Here is a 16,748-nt window from a genome sequence, read left to right as displayed (position 1 = left end):
AATGATTCCCCTGTGCCCCCCACCCCCCCGGCCAGTGGATACCATGATAGAAGTAGGCATTTGGGGTGTTGACATTCTATTCCTTAGAATTAAATACTTCCCTTTATCATTCTGAGGGATTGGGAGTTTCCGGGGGGGGGCGGGTTGGTTGGTGGTGAGACAATCCAGACCCAATTCCCCACCTGTGGAGCCCGCCTCCCCAAACTGCTGGTTGAAGACCACGCTGGCTGGGGAAGATGGACACCATAGTCCATCCTTCTGAAGGGCACCTTTTGGGGGAAGACGCTTCTAGGCCTTTCCGGATTAAAAATTTAAAATGTTTAACAATCCAGCCCCCCTCCCTATTGTAGTCAGCTGGGCTCCGTTTGCCTCTGACCTTTATTTATATAGCCCACCCCCATTAGGGTAAAAGCCCTACTGGATACTAATTAATTTTAAAGACCAGGTCCTCCCCCCTCAGCTTGCTTTCCAGGGACATCTGAAAGGGGGGTAAGGCAGAAGGATTAAGGACATTTTCAAGATAAACACTTTCACTAAGGAGGATTTAAAAGTCCAATCAGCACTGAGCCCTTTGTCAGCCGCTTCAAGGGGGCAATTTTTCCGTAGGAAGCCTCTCTCGGAGAATTTGGGAGGGAGGTTAGCGACTCCAGAGGAGGGCAGAGCGCTTGCCTTCCCTGCTAATTCCCAACGGGCACAGAAGGAAACACGAACGCGCCCCGGAAAGCAATGAAGCGGGAGCATCGCGGCACGATCTGGCTGAGCGCAGGAGCCGGGCTCGAAAACCCTGGAGCGACGGCTGCGCGAGGAAGGCGATATAGAAGCGGGTGGCCCGTCTGCACGCGCGTGTGCGCAAGCTGGGGGCAATTTCTCCCAAACAAGGAAGACGGCGATACAGGCCGGGCGAAGCTCTTCTGCGCAAGCTCCGTCCCCGGACAAGTCGAGGGTCTGAGCAAAATTCAGCAGCAAATGGGGGCCACTGACTCTTTCCCTGACCTTGGAGCAACTTTCATCCAGTTGGTTGTCTGAAATCAAGTTTGGGCTGAGAAAGGCTGAAGGAGGGCTCCATTTAGGGTGTGGGGAAAGCGAAGGGGCCCCAGGAAGAAATCTGCAAGCCCTACTCTTATTCCCACACTGTTAATCACAGGGCCAACAATATTCATTAATGGATGCTCATTTAAAAAAAATGTTTCCCCTGCTTAAAATAACTTTGGATTGTACCCAGAGAACACTAATGATTTGGCAGTTGTTTTTTTTAAAGAAGTCTAAATAAGGAATGTAATGCTCCTTCTTAACTTGAGGATCTCAACTTTTTACAGCCTTGTGGAACATTAACTCTAGGGGCCCTTGCGAAAGGAAAGAGAGATTGTCCATTCCGACCTCCATCTCCTACAGTGTTGATATCAACATCTCTCTCTCTCTCTCCATCTCCATTATCTCCATCTCTATTATCTGTCTGTCTGTCTGTCTGTCTGTCTGTCTGTCTGTCTGTCTGTCTGTTTGTCTGTCTGTCTATCTATCTATCTATCTATCTATCTATCTATCTATCTATCTATCTATCATCTCTAATCTTAGTAAGGTCACCAGGTTGAGGCCATGGTTTGAAGTTATCAGAAAAGAAGGTGCAGAGCAGGGTCTTTTTGGTGGTGACATCTCCTAAGCTCTGAAGATTTTTGGTCTACAACCAACTTCTCCAACCTGGTGCTCTCAGGTGCATGGGACTACAGCCTCCCATCATCCCCAGCCAATAGATCAATGCTTCTGGAGGGCATCAGGTTGGGGAAAGGTCTTCTGGAGGAACCGTGTACAGAGAAGGGAGTTTTTTTCTGCTATCAGAGCCTCTCAGCCACCTCCTTGCCTGGCAGAGCAACTGCCCTCGAGCGAGCGTAAAAGCTGGATGTTCAAAACTCTCCTCCTTCTGCCCTCAGAAAACCCCATTTTGAATCCCTTGCATGAGCCACTCACAATCCAGCACTCCAGGACTTACTTTAGTTGCCCCTTATAAACAAAAGTAGCAAGGTTTGTCATGGAAAAGAAAAAGGGCAACCACTCCATATAGAAGCTATCCTTTCATTAGGCCAAGCCAAGGCTTCCAGCATTGTTGGCCACCTTTGATGTTCTCAAGGACTCCATCTTCTTTGGGGAAGATGGAAAAAAAGGCTGGGAAAAAAATATCTTTGCTGTTCTTTCCAGTGGAGTCAGATAACAAGCGAGGGATGGGATGCATTTCCCATACCCTGAATAAACCACTATCTTGCTTTAACGTGTTCTGCAAGCTGGCTGGGTTTGCAGAACACATTAAACCACAAAAAACTAACCAAGGTTGCTACTAACCAAACCTAGCATGTGTGAATGGAGCTGCCAGGTCTTTATTTGATCGGGTTAAGCCAGTCTTGCAAAGCGACCAGGAAATGCTGCGTGAACCAGATCTTACAGGTGGGAATCTCCTGTCCAGTTTGCTTCCAGGGAGGGACGTTAACAAGCCCCTCCGAGCCTTTAGCTCATCCAGAGGGCCCGGACTCACCACCTTCCCTGAAAAATAAACGCGAGGGAGGAGGCCTCTTCTGCTGCGAGGGCCTGATTCAGGACTCGCCAGTCTTGATGGCCCGGAGGCATTCTTAAAACAAAAGTGTAGAAATGGGTATTTCTAAGGCTGGTTCACTGACTTTTAGCCTTTGGATGATATTTAAGCTGCACGATTTGGTTTTGGGGGCCTTGCAGAGCATCCCCGAATTCCAGTGTATGAGCCACCTCTGAAGTTTTGGAGAAGCGCTCTTCTGTGGCTGTGGAACGGAGGCCCAAGCCTTGGTCCCGGGCTGCGCTGGCCGGTGTGGTGTTGCGGCTCGGCGGTAGCTGTCCGGGGAGGGACGAGAGGGCTTGCGGGGACGTCCGGCTAACTAGCTCAGCCCTGACTGAGAAGTCGTGGGTGGCTCAGTGAGATTCAGGCAGGAGGTGCCAGGGACCTTCCGAGGGCAAAGCCTGCGCTTGGTCGTGGCCCCATATTCAGCTCCAGCTCTTGCCCGACTTCCCGGCCGGTCCACAGCGAGCTGCGCTCTCTCGGCCTTTCCTTCCCAGCCGCGTAAGGTAGGAAAACGGGCCTTGTGGAGCCGGCCGAGCTCTTACCAACAGCCGTTCAGTGGTGCCCTTGCAGCCGTTGGGGGTGATTCTCCCCCAGCTCGGTCCTGCTAATGCCGCCTTGGCACCCCAACGCGGAACCGCCGTGCTCCGGGGCCCCCCGGCGCGATCCGCAGCGGACGAAGCTACGCCGCGGGTCCCCCTGGCCAAAGGGGCCTTTCTGTCTCGGGTTGTCCGGCCAGCGGACGTGGATCCGGGACCTTTGTCCCCGGCCCCCGAGGGCGCTTCCCCTTGGCAGAGGGACCCCAGCAAGATGGCAGCGACCCCCGCCCCCCCCCGCCCCATCCCGCGGAGGCTTCCCCCTCTCCCCCCCACAGCTGCCGCGGCTGCCGCTGGCTGGCCGGGAGAGCGGAGCGGGCTGGGGAGGCGGACAGGTTGCTAAACAAGCTAATTAGATCAAGGGGCTGGTGAAAGAGAGTCCCAACTGTCAGGCTGCCGGAGTTGTGAAAAAGTTAATTCAATTAAGTTTTCCCTCTAAACTAATTAGGCAGGAGGCTGCCACGCGAGAGGAGGAGAGGCGCGCTTCCCTGCCTGCCCCGAAGCCGGGGGCAGAATTGGGCACGGGGGGGGGGGAGAAATCTGACAAAGAGAAAAGATGGGAGGGGGAGACGGGAGGGGAGGGGCCGGACTGGGGAGCCAGGGGGCAGCGGAGCACCTGCTCCGCATGTCGGAAGTCCCAGGTTGAGTCTGTTGCAAGCAGGTGGGGGGGCAGGGGACGGGGGTTCTTCCCCCCCCCCGGGGTCATCCCCCTCTGCTGGAGAGCCAGTGACGAAGTGGACGTGGAGAAGATGCCCTGGGTGGACCGAGCGTTCTGCGGGGAGCAAATGTCTTTATCGGATGCTGGGGTTTCTTTCCGGAAGATTCTTCTGCCGCTTTTGTGCCCCAGGAACAAACCCAGCCATTGTGGAAGAACGAAGGGTGCCAGGGCTAGACAGAGGCCAGCCGGTCTCCAGCGGTCGTGGGCCCCAGGCTTCTCTCGGAGGTAGTGGGGGGTCCGCAGGGTACGGGCAAAACAGTCAAGGTGGTGCGACTGAAGCCTTGAGCGTTTTGTATTACACCATTGTGGCTGCCATTTTGACTTTTTGGGCCATACCCTGCAGACACCCCTGGAGGTGGGCGGCCTTTTGGCGGCCAAGGGCCTCGCTGCGTTTTTGGGGTGGCTGAAAATACTAGGTGGATGGACGGGTCCTCATCGCACAAGGGGAAGAAGTTGAGGGGCACTGTGAGATGCCCGGTTTAGGGGGCACACCTTGGTTTTCCACCTCAACATGTCCAGAAAGGGCACATTTGGTTCTCAGCAGCTGTGTTGGGGGCGGGGAATGTCTACCTCCCTGCCTTCTCTGGTCGGGCAGTCACTCCCCAGCCCAGCCGAGGAGATACTGGAAATGGGACCAAAGGACAATGGCAGCTGCTGGCTGGGTTCCCTGGGGCCTGGTGCTGTAAGGATTACTGCCTCTGTCACTGGAGGCTCTGCTAGTTCCAGATATTCCTCCCTGCCCTGATTCAGTCTGATCACCTTTTGCAGACCTGAGTGTTGGTGGCTGCCCACCTTTCATTACAGGCATGGCATGGAAGTCTGTATCGCAGCCTTTCTCAACCTTTTGATGCCAGAGGAACCCTTGGAATATTTTCCAGGCCTCAGGGAACCCCTGCCCGTTCAGGCTCAAATACAGGCCAGAAGTTACAACATTATTCTATTTGTTTCATGGGTGGGCCTGTAGCTATGCATTAACAGTATTCTTAAACTGAAAATAAAGCATGAAACTTACCTCTTTAATGTGAAGTTGCCCGAATTTGAAATAATTTTATAAATAAATCACAATTCCCCAGGGAACGCCTAGGGACCTCCTGTGGAACCCTCAGGTGCCACGGAACCCTGGTTGAGAAACCCTGGTCTATCTAGTCTGCTGTTTTTCTGGCTTCTTTCGTAGCCCACCAAAGCATTATTAAAAATGAACTGCCTCCCGTTGTCCAGGAAGGAATTCCATTGCCGAGGAAGGGGCTGCCCCAGAAAAAGCCTGCCCCCACCCCAAAAGCTGAGCCTTTTTGTGCTGGAGGGCAGCTATCCGGTCAAAGCTACAATGGTGCCATGTCCATTGTGATATCACTGTGCACGATGCCAATTATGTGATTTGCTCCCCCTACTGACACAATGGCTTCATGATGCACGGGGAGCCACTTGCCCTCCGTGTGGACAGATGCAAGGGCGCACTGGTGCTGCTCTTGACCCAAGCAGGAGCATCTTTCCCTAACAGGCCCAACGCCTTTAGACAAAAGGTGAGCGTGAAAGCCAACTTCCCACCAGCTGCAGACGTTTGAGTGGCACTCACGCCACAGACTTAGCCAGGCACATTTTAGAACAGAGTGCCATGTGAACCCAGCCCTGGGACTAGTTTGTGACTGAGTGTACTGTGCAAATCCTGAAAATGGGTTAATTTGAGGACCAGCTGTGCAAATGCAGCCTGGGTGTCATGTGGACCCAGGAATGTGCTTAGTTGAGTAAACCATGGTTTACTTTGGTGTCTGTGAGAAGCCACATATCATGTGCTAATGTGCAAATGTCACAACTGAGGTCTGCCTTTTCTGTGGGCTCAGAAATTGCTGTTCCTGGCAGGACAGGGAAAGAAATGGTGAACTAAACCTGGACGTGTTTCTGCTGCAAGATTTCAAAGAAAGAGGAGAGGAAGGTTCTCGTCTTCTCTTCAAGGTGGTGCTTGGTTCCCCAACTGCCAAAAAGGCAGCGCAGGGGGTGGGCGCCCTCCTCCCCACACCAGGGTTGGAAGGTGGACACCAGGTGAGGTGCCCCCGAGAAGGCAGGTGATGGCTGTAGGAACCACTAAGCACCACCCCAGTGCAGGAGACCTGGGTGTGAAGACCAAGAGGGCTTCTAGAAGGAAGGCTGAAACCTCTGGAGGTCCAGCCCTGCCACACCTAAGCTTGGCTTGACACCCTCATCAAAGCCTCCCAGCCAGTCCCTAAGTCTTCTGGAGAGAGGCAGAAGCAGCTCCAAAGGACCCCTGTTTATGGCCCACCCCTCTGGTCATGTCCAGCTGGGGCCTCTGGAGGACACAGCAAGAGATCTGACCAGGTCAGCCTCAACCCAGAGCCACTAGGGGCCATAGGAAGAGATGACCCAGATGATGTCCCAGATCAGCTTGCTATTCTGGAAGGCATGAAGTGGGGAGGGCAAATTCCAGGGAGCTAGACCACCTCCTGGCTGTTCGTTCCATAAATCCATTTCATTTTCACCTTACTTTTCAACCACAATTAGTTCTTGAAGTAACTCCCAGTTACAACAAAACTCACATAATCTATGGCAGCGTTTCGCAACCTCAGCAACTGTAAGATGTGTGGACTTCAACTCCCAGCAATTCTGGCTAGGGAATTCTGGGAGTTGAAGTCCACACACCTTACGGTTGCTGAGGTTGAGAAACGCTGATCCGTGGAAATTACAAATTCTGGGGCAGTGAATCCACGAGCCCAGGGTCAGCCAAAGGAGGGGGGTTCCTAGATCTCCTGGTTCACAGTCCTGCGCCTTCCCCTCCCCATCCACCTGGCTCGCCAGCTCTCACTGGAGAGAGCAGAGGCAACTGGTTAGGTGCACAATGGCTGTCCGGAGATGGCAGCAGCGGGAAGGGAATGTAGCAGGGGCTGAGGCTGGCTTGGGGGACAGTCCGATTACAACCACACCGGTGTGGCTGAACAACCAACTCACGTCTATGCAGGCATAGCTGTATTTTGCTTATTTTGGTACATGCGTGGCATTGATGCATTTTCAAAAATATCCTCAAAGGGCCTCAGTATTTGAAATTGAATTATTCAGAAGGGTTTGCGCAGCAGAGAAGTCACAGCAAGGGAAGCGAGGGATAGAAATACACACTGTACGCCCCTTGGCTGAGCTGGCACCACAGGCGCAGCCATAGCAGCAACCAGCCAGGGTGAACTCTAACCAACTGGGGGTCTTTAACTTGATTAAGCACGTTAGGATAATCCATCTCGGGGATCAGGAGGAGGAGGAGCAAGAGGAAAAGAAACGCCAGCTGGGGAGATGTGACGAAATCGATGCTGCCGCTGAAGAAGTGGGAGGAAGAGGAGGAAAAGGGAGTGAAACAGAACACAAGGCCTGAGGAAGGAAAGGGTGTGGGGAGGGGAAACACGGGGCCCAAAGGAAGAGATCCCCCAGCCAAGGAGGACCCACATGCCCAGCTGAAAGGGGCTGCTGCTGGGATGTGCCAGCGGTGGCCCCCATGGCAGAGACATTACCCACTGAGCAGGGAGGAAAGTGGACCCTCTTCAGGGCATGGGCCCAGGGCTGGCCAGGCACCCGGGTCCTGTCCTCCTGGCCCAGCTCTGGTGGGGCAGCCCCTCTCTTTAGCCCCCTCTCCTCTGAGAGGAAAAGGTGGCCTTGCCCCACCACAACCCACGGGCTTTGTGGGTCCCTTTCCTTCGTCTGCTCTTGGGCTCTGCTTTTCCTCTGGGCCGGGCCCCTCAGAAAGCATTCCTGGGTCCCACCTCCCTCAGAAAGCAGGAAGCCCATCAACTGGAATTGCTGGATCTGGGGGCAGGCAGCGACATCTCCCTTCAAAGACAAGGACAGCCGGACTATCCCTTGGGATGGACTTTGCTCTTGCCTGTCTTTGGCAAGGGGCCCGGGGCCAGGATGAGCCCCTCACCCCAGGCCTGGGGCTCAAGTGGCAGGAGAAGGCGTCACCTCTGGTCCCGCTGAGCTGGCCCTTCCTTCTGGGCAGTTTTGTGATGGCCGGGGAAGTGGCATTGGCCTCTCCCGGGCCCGCTGGGAGCCAGAGGGGTGTCCCGGTGGAGGTGCTGCATGTACAGTCAGGGAGACCCAGTTCCAGCCCAGCCTCAGCCAAGTTCCCTGGGGCACTTCCTCTCAGCCCAACCTGCCACACAGGACTGTTGTTGTGGGGAAACATTGGAGGAGCACCACGCACAGCCCCTGGAAGAAAGGTGGCTAGAACTCCAAGAGACGGCAGGCACTGCATGGGAACGGCAAGGAAGATGATATTATCATCATCATCATCATCATCATCATCATCATCATCATCATCATCATCATCATTTTATATTAAACCTGTATGCAGCCCAACTCTCTACGACTCTGGGCGGCTCATATTAATCAAAGGCATTACAATAAAAATGAATAAAACGTTAAAAAGAAATGGCGCCAGAGATGCCTTGGCAGAAAGAGGGAGAGTTCCTTCCCCTCTGCGTCAGGATGGAGCCCCATCTCAGCGGCTGGGAGGGATGCCAAATGGGCTTCTCCCAAGACTGGCGGATTCAGTCAGGAGCTGCCAGGCAGAGGAATCCCGGTGCCCAGCCTGGAGGGAGGGCCTGTGGCAACGGGCTTTGAGGGCAGCTGCCGGGATCGGGCCCCAAACTGACTCATCTGGAACAGTGGCTTGCTGGGGCCAAGGGAAGCTGCTCACCCACGAGGGCCCAAGCCTCTTGGCATCCAGGTGGTAGCTCAAAACCCCTCTCCCTGCGCAGTCCTGAGCTGGGTGGGTGGCTCGCAGAGATCTCATGACCCGACTAGGGAACATCATCTGGTTTGCTCCCTGTTTATGAGGACTCCACAGTTCAACCCTGAGCCACAGATCTTCTCTTCTATTGGAAACACCTCCCCTTCTCCGGTGCCTGTCAGTGGGGAGGTGGGGAGGACAGGGGGCAAAACAGGACCTTCTCTGGGTTACAAGCCCTTAGGATTTTGATCGACCACGTGGCGCGATCTGTGGCGTGGTTTCCCATGAGTTGCCGGCTTTATTGATGACCTTCTTTGGCTTAACGTGATCGTGACCTGTCCTTGGGTAGCTTGGTCAACCAAAAGGAATAAACACACTAGAAGGCTAAAGCTTGGGGACCCCAATGAGATTTACTGACCAGACATTCAGGACTTCCTGACAACATCCGAGGAGCCTGTTTTCGCAAGAGGCACAGTGGCAAGGCCTCTGGCATTCCACTGCCCAGGATGTGGTGATGATGCCACCGCTTTCAAAGGTTTGGCGAAGGGCTCTGAGGACTGGAGGCAAATTGTATTTCCGTTACATGGAAACTTTCCATTCTGACCGCCAAGGGGCACGAGGCTGGACTGAGCAAGGTCCCCCTTGGCCGTTCTCCCGTGGCCTTCAGCTTCCCAGTCGGGGATAGGATGGGCCCAAGGCCACGGGAGACGCGGCTGCAGGCCTGGTGGAGGGACCCCGTAGGTCCCCCAGCCCTCGCCAGTCTCCCCCCAGCCCCAGCCCACTTGGTAGCATTGTTTGCTCAGTGCGCAGCTGAAGCAGGCCCGCCAAGGGGCTGCCCTACCCCTCTGCTCAGCAGCCCCTTCTGCTAGTGGGAACCTGCTCGGCCCTAATTGAATTACCGTCCCGGCATGGGGCTGAGGCTGCCAGTAATTGAATTTCTGCCGTCACAGGCTGCTGTTTCTCTCCTCCAGCCTCTGCCTGGTTTTTATTGTTTCTTGTTCGGCTGCAATGGCACATTTATTTGATCTGTCAGAGGGAGCCCTTTCACCCTTGCCAGTTTGCTTAAAGGCACGCTGCTGCCTGTTTCACTGCCCCACATACATACGATGGGAAACCAATCAAACAAATCGGTGCGTGTGCTGGGCCACCACCTTCCTCCCCATGGAAAGAGGCGCATGCAGGTTGCTTCCCAGCTGAGCTGCTTGGCTTGCCCAAAAGTTCCCAGGCGGAGGAAGCCACGATGGTCTTCCCCACTCGGGGGATGGGGGTGGGTGGGTCGCACAGCTGAGATGGGCTTGATTTCCACCCAAGGCTAGGAGGCCAGAGATGCAGGCCAGCCAGACCATGCGGCCTGCCTTGGCAGGACGTTCCTTCTGCAAGCAGGGGGGCACCGAGTTTCTGTCCCATGAAGACTAACGTCTGAAGGAGAACAACTTTCCAGCTCAAGGACCAGCTGGCCCCAGGCTTGCTCATTCTCAGATGTTTATGCCTGGCTTGATGTTTGCCAGGTCTCCAGGTAGGACTTGGAAGTTTCCATGTAATGGAAATACAATTTGCCCAAGGACAGCCAGGATGCTAGACTGGCTGGGTGGTGGTTCTCTCCTTCACACATGCACACTGAGGCGGCACCTGGTGAGTTAAAGGCCGTGTCCATTTGGAAGAAGTGGGCAGCACTTGCCACTTGCTCAAGGGATACAACCACGTGCCGTAGAGAGCCACGTCATCTGCCTCGTATACTCAACTCTCACAACCCTGGTAAGTGCCCTGAGGTCTACAGCTGGAGAAATTTCAATAAACAAAATAGATTTCAATAAACACGATGACCCCCTTTGCACAACACGTTTAATCTAGTTACCGAATTCACTCTTCTTCCAGATTCACACAATACATCGAACCATTAAATAACCAAGTGGGCCGACTTGGAATGGCAAAAAGCTTTCTATGCGGGCTCAAGGCAGCGAATGGTATACTTCATCACATCAAAACATACCATCTGAATTATCTTAAGTTATCAAGTTATCTTAAAGTCGTTATCTTAAAGTTATCTTAAAATTATCTTAAAGTCGTTCATGGAGGACATCTTCTTGTCCCTTCTTCCATCCTCTGCCTCCCCGGAAGGACAGTGGTCTTCCTCAACATACTTAACCCTGTTACCCATTTTCTGGGTCCGCACCAGGCGTTGGACACAATCAACTAGAACAGCGGAAGGGGGCGAAAGAACCAGGGCCACGCAAGAATGCAGCAAGGAAGGAGTGAGCGGAACTGCTCTGCAGAGGATCGCCATGCCTGTGGTGCCCTCAGGGAAGCCCATGCCCGTCATCTTCACTCCCCCCGCCTTAGATTGGGGAGGGCACCCAAGAAAGACCTCCAAGAGATTGCTTTTGCTTATGGACTGGGCCCTTCTTCCAAGAAGGTGCCAGCGGAAAGAGCTGGCTGGGCAAAGGACTGCGGGGCAGATCTGCTTTAGGCCAGGACAAAAGTTAAGCGCACTGAAGCTCCTCGGAGCAGGGCTCTGGATGGCCAGTGGGCGTTGGGGCACCTCCCTGGCACTTGCTCTGCTGCTTCTCTTTGGTCTGCAGAGGTTATCCTGAGAAGCGGCCTGGCTCTTCCCTCCTTGGACACAACCACCCTACACCAGTTTACCCCAAGTAGTCGCCAATCTTTCCACTCCTTTCTCCTCTGACTGCACAGTGTCCAGGCTCTGCGCTTGGTCATCACTGACGTTTCATGGGTTTCTTAAAGCTGACTTATTCCGGCAGGTGCTTAACTTCTCTGCTTGATTTGTGCTGGTATCTGATCCCCTCCCCTCCCCAACTTCAATCCTCCTCTCCCTGCGCAGTTCCCGCAGTCCCTGCAACTGTCAGCTGCCGCAAGCATTCTTTAGATGCGAAGCAGGGAGAGGGGCAGGCTGAAAGCAAGGCATTTGCACGCTTGCTCCCCACCGCCCTGGACGGATTCCCAACAGCCCCGCAACTCTGAAGGCCGGCCGGAGAGTTTGGAAGCCAGGCCTCTCTTGTTTGCACAGTCGGTCGGCGTTCCACACCTTTCCAGCTGCTTGGGGCCGGGATACCCTTCTGGAGGAGGCAGAACAGACGTGGGGCTGCGTCTCAAGGGGGAAACCGTTTCTCACTCAGGGCATGAAGGTTACCCGGATGCTTCCGAGGGACACCCAACAAGGCCGGGGAAAGGCAGCCCCGCACCCAGCCTGGGGCCCTCTCTCCACAGGGTGGGTCTCATGTGGGAACAGGCCACGCGTTGTACCTGCACCTCCCGGGTGGACAGAGGATTGCCCCCCTGCCTTCCCAGGGAGAAACCCTTCTGAAAAGGGAGCCCTTTCTCTCCTGAGAAAACAGAAAGTGAAAACCTTGGGCAGGAGAGGCTCGGGTTCAAATCCTCACTCGGGGGGGGGCCCTCCCCCAGTCGAACCTGCCTCGCAGGATTATTATGAGGGTAACGAGGGGAGGGTGCCATGACATTTTGAGATCTTCCAGGCAGACCAGACCGGAAACCCGCCCAGATGAGCTAACTCTACTTTATTGGAAGGCTACATTGACCGAATCTGGCAAGTCTGAAGGTACCACCTCCCGCCCTCCCTCTTTATCGCTTGACTGGTCAGGGCAGGCCTTTCCTAAGCTGCTTTAGACCGCCCCACCCTCATGGACGCCCTCCCCGTTTGTCCGCTTGTTCCCCAGGCAGCGTCTCTTCCCTCTGACCTCCAAGGCCGCCCTCCCGTTCCATCCCACCTTGCAACAAGCACGCCTTTCCACCATGGGTGAAGCGATGGGGAGTTCGGGTCCTGGCCCGGCTGTGTGGAGAACGGAAGCAGCTCCGGCTTCTGGAAAGACCTTCTGCTCTGAGCCGGTTAAATGCGGGGCCGGGCGCGTCCTGCCTACATGGAATCCGCCTGCAACGTGGGGAAAGAGCAAGAACACTGGCGGGGCCTGCAAGATGCCATTTTATCAGGACGGTTTACGCCTCCTTTTGGGAAGGTTCGGATGAGAGACGGTGGACTCTGCTAAGTCTTGTGGCTCGAGTAAACATGCTTTCCTTGAGATTCAACAGCACGGCCCAACTCCTGTCTAGCGACAGGGACGCAGACCTTCTTCCAGGACGGCATGTGCACAGATGCTCCTCTCTCCCCTTCAACCAGCCGCTCTCCAGACCTGGTGCACTAAACCCATCATCCCCTGCTAGCTGTTTGTTCTCCAGGTTGGGGAAGAGGACTGCAAATTCTGCTCAAAGGAACGGCTGATTCCACAAGAGAAAGACTCTGAAAACCCACCTGCTCCTGTTCTCCCCCCGAGCCACCAGGAAGAGACAACAGGCTGCGGGGGCAGGCGAGGTCCCCAGCAACCCCCCAGCATGCTACAGGGTCCCCACCAGGGCCAATTACCACCCCCGGCTACTCCAAGGAGCCGGGCCTGCTGCCTGCAACGTTGCACTTGTTTCCGACACCCCGAAGGAAGGAGGGGGTGCGGAGAGGAGGGTAGCAAGGCCCCACAGCGAGGGGGAGCAGATTTTCCCATCCTGACTGGAAGTGAACGTGTCCACAGAGCTCGCCTGGGAAAGCCGCTGAGCCCGCCAGCAGCAGCCCCTCTTCTCCTGACACTTTCTTCTGCCAGGAACCAGCCCTTGGACCTGGGGGCCCTCCACGATTCTCAGCCCCGCAAGCTACGGTGGCTCCTGCCCACAAAGAAAAAATGCAAATGCCACAAAAGAGCTGAAACTGACACGCCCCCCCCAGGTATTCGTATCCTGCTTCCTCCTTGTCCTCAATCCTGCGTCCCTAATTGGATTAGGAGCCAAGCCTCCGGGCACGCTCAGTCAACAGGCAGAAGCTGCACAAGCTGGTCGGAGCTGGCTGTGCTTGCTGGCGACCGATCGATCCATCTCCCTTGAAGCACACGTGCGCCAGGCGCTTCTTGTGCCCCTTCTGGGCATCTCTGCAAATGTCCGGGACCTTCAGCAAAGGGTCACCGGCGGCTCTGCCACCTTGCTTGGCCTGTTGGCCAAACTTCAGCCACATCGGTTCCTGGCCAGGACCCCCTCCTCCTCCTCTTCACAGCTTGGGTTTCTTTTCTTGCCCCAGGAAGGCGGTATTTCCTAAAACTGAAACCAACTGACGAGCCACCCCACATTCCACATTTGGGGACTTCCAGAAGAGAGCGTATCGCCGGACAAGGAAGCATAGATCAAAAGGCAAAAAAGCCCCCCTTCGTTGGGGAGCCTGCTGTGGCTTGCAGAGGACCGAGAGGAACAGGAAGACAGGCATCGCTTGAGGTGCACATTGCATTTATTACAATAACTTATACCGCTCCCCACTGCCATTGTGGCTGGAAACAGCTTCCCCGCCTGCCACCCCTCCGTTCACAGTTGAGAGGCACATCAGGCAGAGCTCCTTCCAGAGCAAAGGATTCGCACTCAGTACACTAGCCAGGTTGCTGGGAGAGTGGGGCGAGGAAGCACCCACCACCAGAGACAGGAAGAGACTCTGAACTGAATCTTCCAGGTACTCTCTGGGGAGGCACCCTAGTTCGGCAACCCTCTTCCTCCCTAAGGTGACCCCCTCCAGAAGCCCTGGACTACGACCCCCCCCATCCACCCAGGCAGTGTCTGGAGGGTGCCAGAGCTACAGAATTGCTGCCCTTCCTGCTCCCCTCCAGAGAAAACTGCATTCCCACGTGACTTCCCTCTCTCATGATTGCTTTATTACCAACTGTTTGTTCTGGTACTGCCCCCGGGCACCAGGGGCTCAGCTAGAGGACGGCTCGGGGCCGCCCCCGGGCCTATGAGGGGTAGGAGGCTCCGTCGGGCATCAGGGGGGCCTGGATGTCCAGTTTCCGGCTTTTGCTGTCCTCCAGTATCTCCAGCCGCAGCGTCGGCCCCTTCCGTAGGCCCTCCTTGGACAGGGGGTTGTCCTTGGCCTTCAGGAGCTGCTTGTCCGAGTCGTCCACCGTGATCCTCAAGGTGCACCCGTGGGGGAGAAGGTCCTGCTCGTAGGCCGCAGCAAGCTGGTTCACCACCCGACGCTCAACCTGGCCGGCAAGAGGAAAATCAGGCACTGCAGGCTGGAGCTCGGGGCCCCTAAAGGCTGCCACTGGAGGAGTTTTCCAGCAGAACATCAGCCAGCAGAACCCCAAACCTCAGAGTTCAGAAAAAGAGCCAAGCGAAAGGGACCTCGAGCTGCAGTTCCTATTCAGAGACCTACAGGAGGATGCACTGATTTATGTCTGGGGCGCAGCAGTACCCAGACTGGCAGGAAGCTGGCAGAACACTCTCGTGTTTCAAGGCAAATTTATTTGACAGAGGGACCCTTTTGCTTCTTAACTCACTGCAACTGACGCAGAAGCTTTGGGAAAAAGTAAACAAATTGCTCAGTGAAGAAACAAAAAGGAAACAGTAAGGGGAGCCGGAGGGGCCTTCCTTCTTGGCTCCACTGGGGCGTGGAGAGATAGCAGGGCTCACCTCGTGCTTGATGGAGCGGGCCCCGTAGTGCAGGTTGTAGCCGTCCGCCAGAACGTCCATGACCTCCCTGTCCCACACCAGCGTGATGTTGTGCCTCGCCTTGGCCTGCAGGGGGAGGAAGGAGCAGCAATTAGGAATCTGCTTTCCGAATTAGCAGTTTTCACCGGGGATGAGGAACTTCCTGGTCTCGCTTCCCGAGACCCCCTCCCTCACAATCCTAGGGGCAAGAGGAGCGGTCCTCTCTCGGCGAGAAGGTTCTGCTCACCAAATCTCCTGGAGAAGACATACTTTGGCCATGTTTGGGAGGAGGGGACATAGAGGAGCAGTCCAGCAATGCCCACCCCGTGAGACAAAACCTAGTGGAGCAGACAGAACCCGGTGCTGAAAAGGGGAAGATGCTCACCTACCCAGCCCCCTCCATCAAAACAATGTTCTCTAGGTTTTTCTCTTCTTGACTTCTGCAATCTCCGGCCTTCACAATTTGAAAAAACATTTCAAATTGCTGGGGGCAATCTGAAGTGGCTAAAGTTGTCTTTTCTTTGCACAGATGGATAAAACCAGCAGGTCCCAGAAATGTTCTACTTGGCTGCTTTTCTGTGTTTTCCTTTTCCACACCAAAATGGAGGAAGCTTCTTCCAGGAAGCTTTAACCAAATTTCTGCAACGTATCATTCCGGAGTCTTTGGTCTCTGTGGTATCGAGCCCCTTAGTCCACTGGCTTTGCTTTCCCTAAAGCTGGCTTTGCCACTTACCGGTGGCGAGGCTGCCCCTGGGACCAACCTGAGTGGTGGCTCCCTCTGGCCCAGCGCAACTTGCCCTGCTGTGGCCTGTGGCCGGGCCTTCAAATGGCCTCCTTTCCGAGCTTTAAGGAGAACTGCGGAGCTTAAAATGGGCCAAGCCAGTGCCTTGCCTCTGTGGAGAGGCCAGAGTCATCTGTGATCAGAAAAGGTAACCAGACCATCAGAGCCAGGAAGGGAGTGGGGTAGACCCCCTTTTGCAACCTGGTTTCTCTTTCCAATGATGAGAGCTAGAAGCTTGCTTGCATTTTACCTTAGAAGGAAAGGTGAGGGCCTCAGGACTGATTCAGTTTGTCTCAGGATAACATTTCAGGAACCCAGAAAGAGGAACCTTCATTATGAAGGAAGAATTGGGTAATATTTGCCTTGATAACTGTCTCTTAATTCATGGCTAGCGCCCTATAGTGATTTTGATGGACCTATTACACTCACGGACTGATTAAAATCTCTTAGCCATTTTTGTTGTTTATTTGTTTAGTCGCTTCCGACTCTTCGTGGCTTCATGGACCAGCCCACGCCAGAGCTTCCTGTCGGTCGTCAACACCCCCAGCTCCCCCAGGGACGAGTCCGTCACCTCTGGAATATCATCCATCCACCCTGCCCTTGGTCGGCCCCTCTTCCTTTTGCCTTCCACTCTCCCTAGCATCAGCATCTTCTCCAGGGTGTCCTGTCTTCTCATTATGTGGCCAAAGTATTTCAGTTTGGCCTTCAATATCATTCCCTCCAGTGAGCAGTCTGGCTTTATTTCCTGGAGGATGGACTGGTTTGATCTTCTTGCAGTCCGAGGCACTCTCAGGATTTTCCTCCAACATCACAGTTCAAAAGCATCGATCCTCCTTCTCTCAGCCTTCCTTATGGTCCGGCTCTCGCAGCCA

General features: G+C 54.8%; 1 protein-coding gene across 2 annotated transcripts in view; it reads right to left on the bottom strand.

The window, feature by feature from the left end:
• Positions 1-14,298: 14,298 nt before the first annotated feature.
• Positions 14,299-16,748, bottom strand: part of CLPB (ClpB family mitochondrial disaggregase) — a 97,467-nt gene continuing 95,017 nt past the window's right edge. For both annotated transcript variants that reach the window (XM_063306026.1, XM_063306027.1), the window contains exons 15-16: positions 15,078-15,182; positions 14,299-14,647 (exon numbers count right to left, since the gene is read on the bottom strand). In XM_063306026.1, coding sequence (XP_063162096.1) covers positions 14,399-14,647; positions 15,078-15,182 — 354 coding nt within the window. In that variant the 3' untranslated portion in view covers positions 14,299-14,398. The remainder of the gene's footprint in view (positions 14,648-15,077; positions 15,183-16,748) is intronic.

Source organism: Candoia aspera, chromosome 5 (assembly GCF_035149785.1).
Source record: "Candoia aspera isolate rCanAsp1 chromosome 5, rCanAsp1.hap2, whole genome shotgun sequence".
In the NCBI taxonomy this organism is placed as follows: domain Eukaryota; kingdom Metazoa; phylum Chordata; class Lepidosauria; order Squamata; family Boidae; genus Candoia; species Candoia aspera.
Note: the sequence above shows the minus strand (reverse complement) of the source record. Positions and strands in the feature narration are given on the sequence as shown.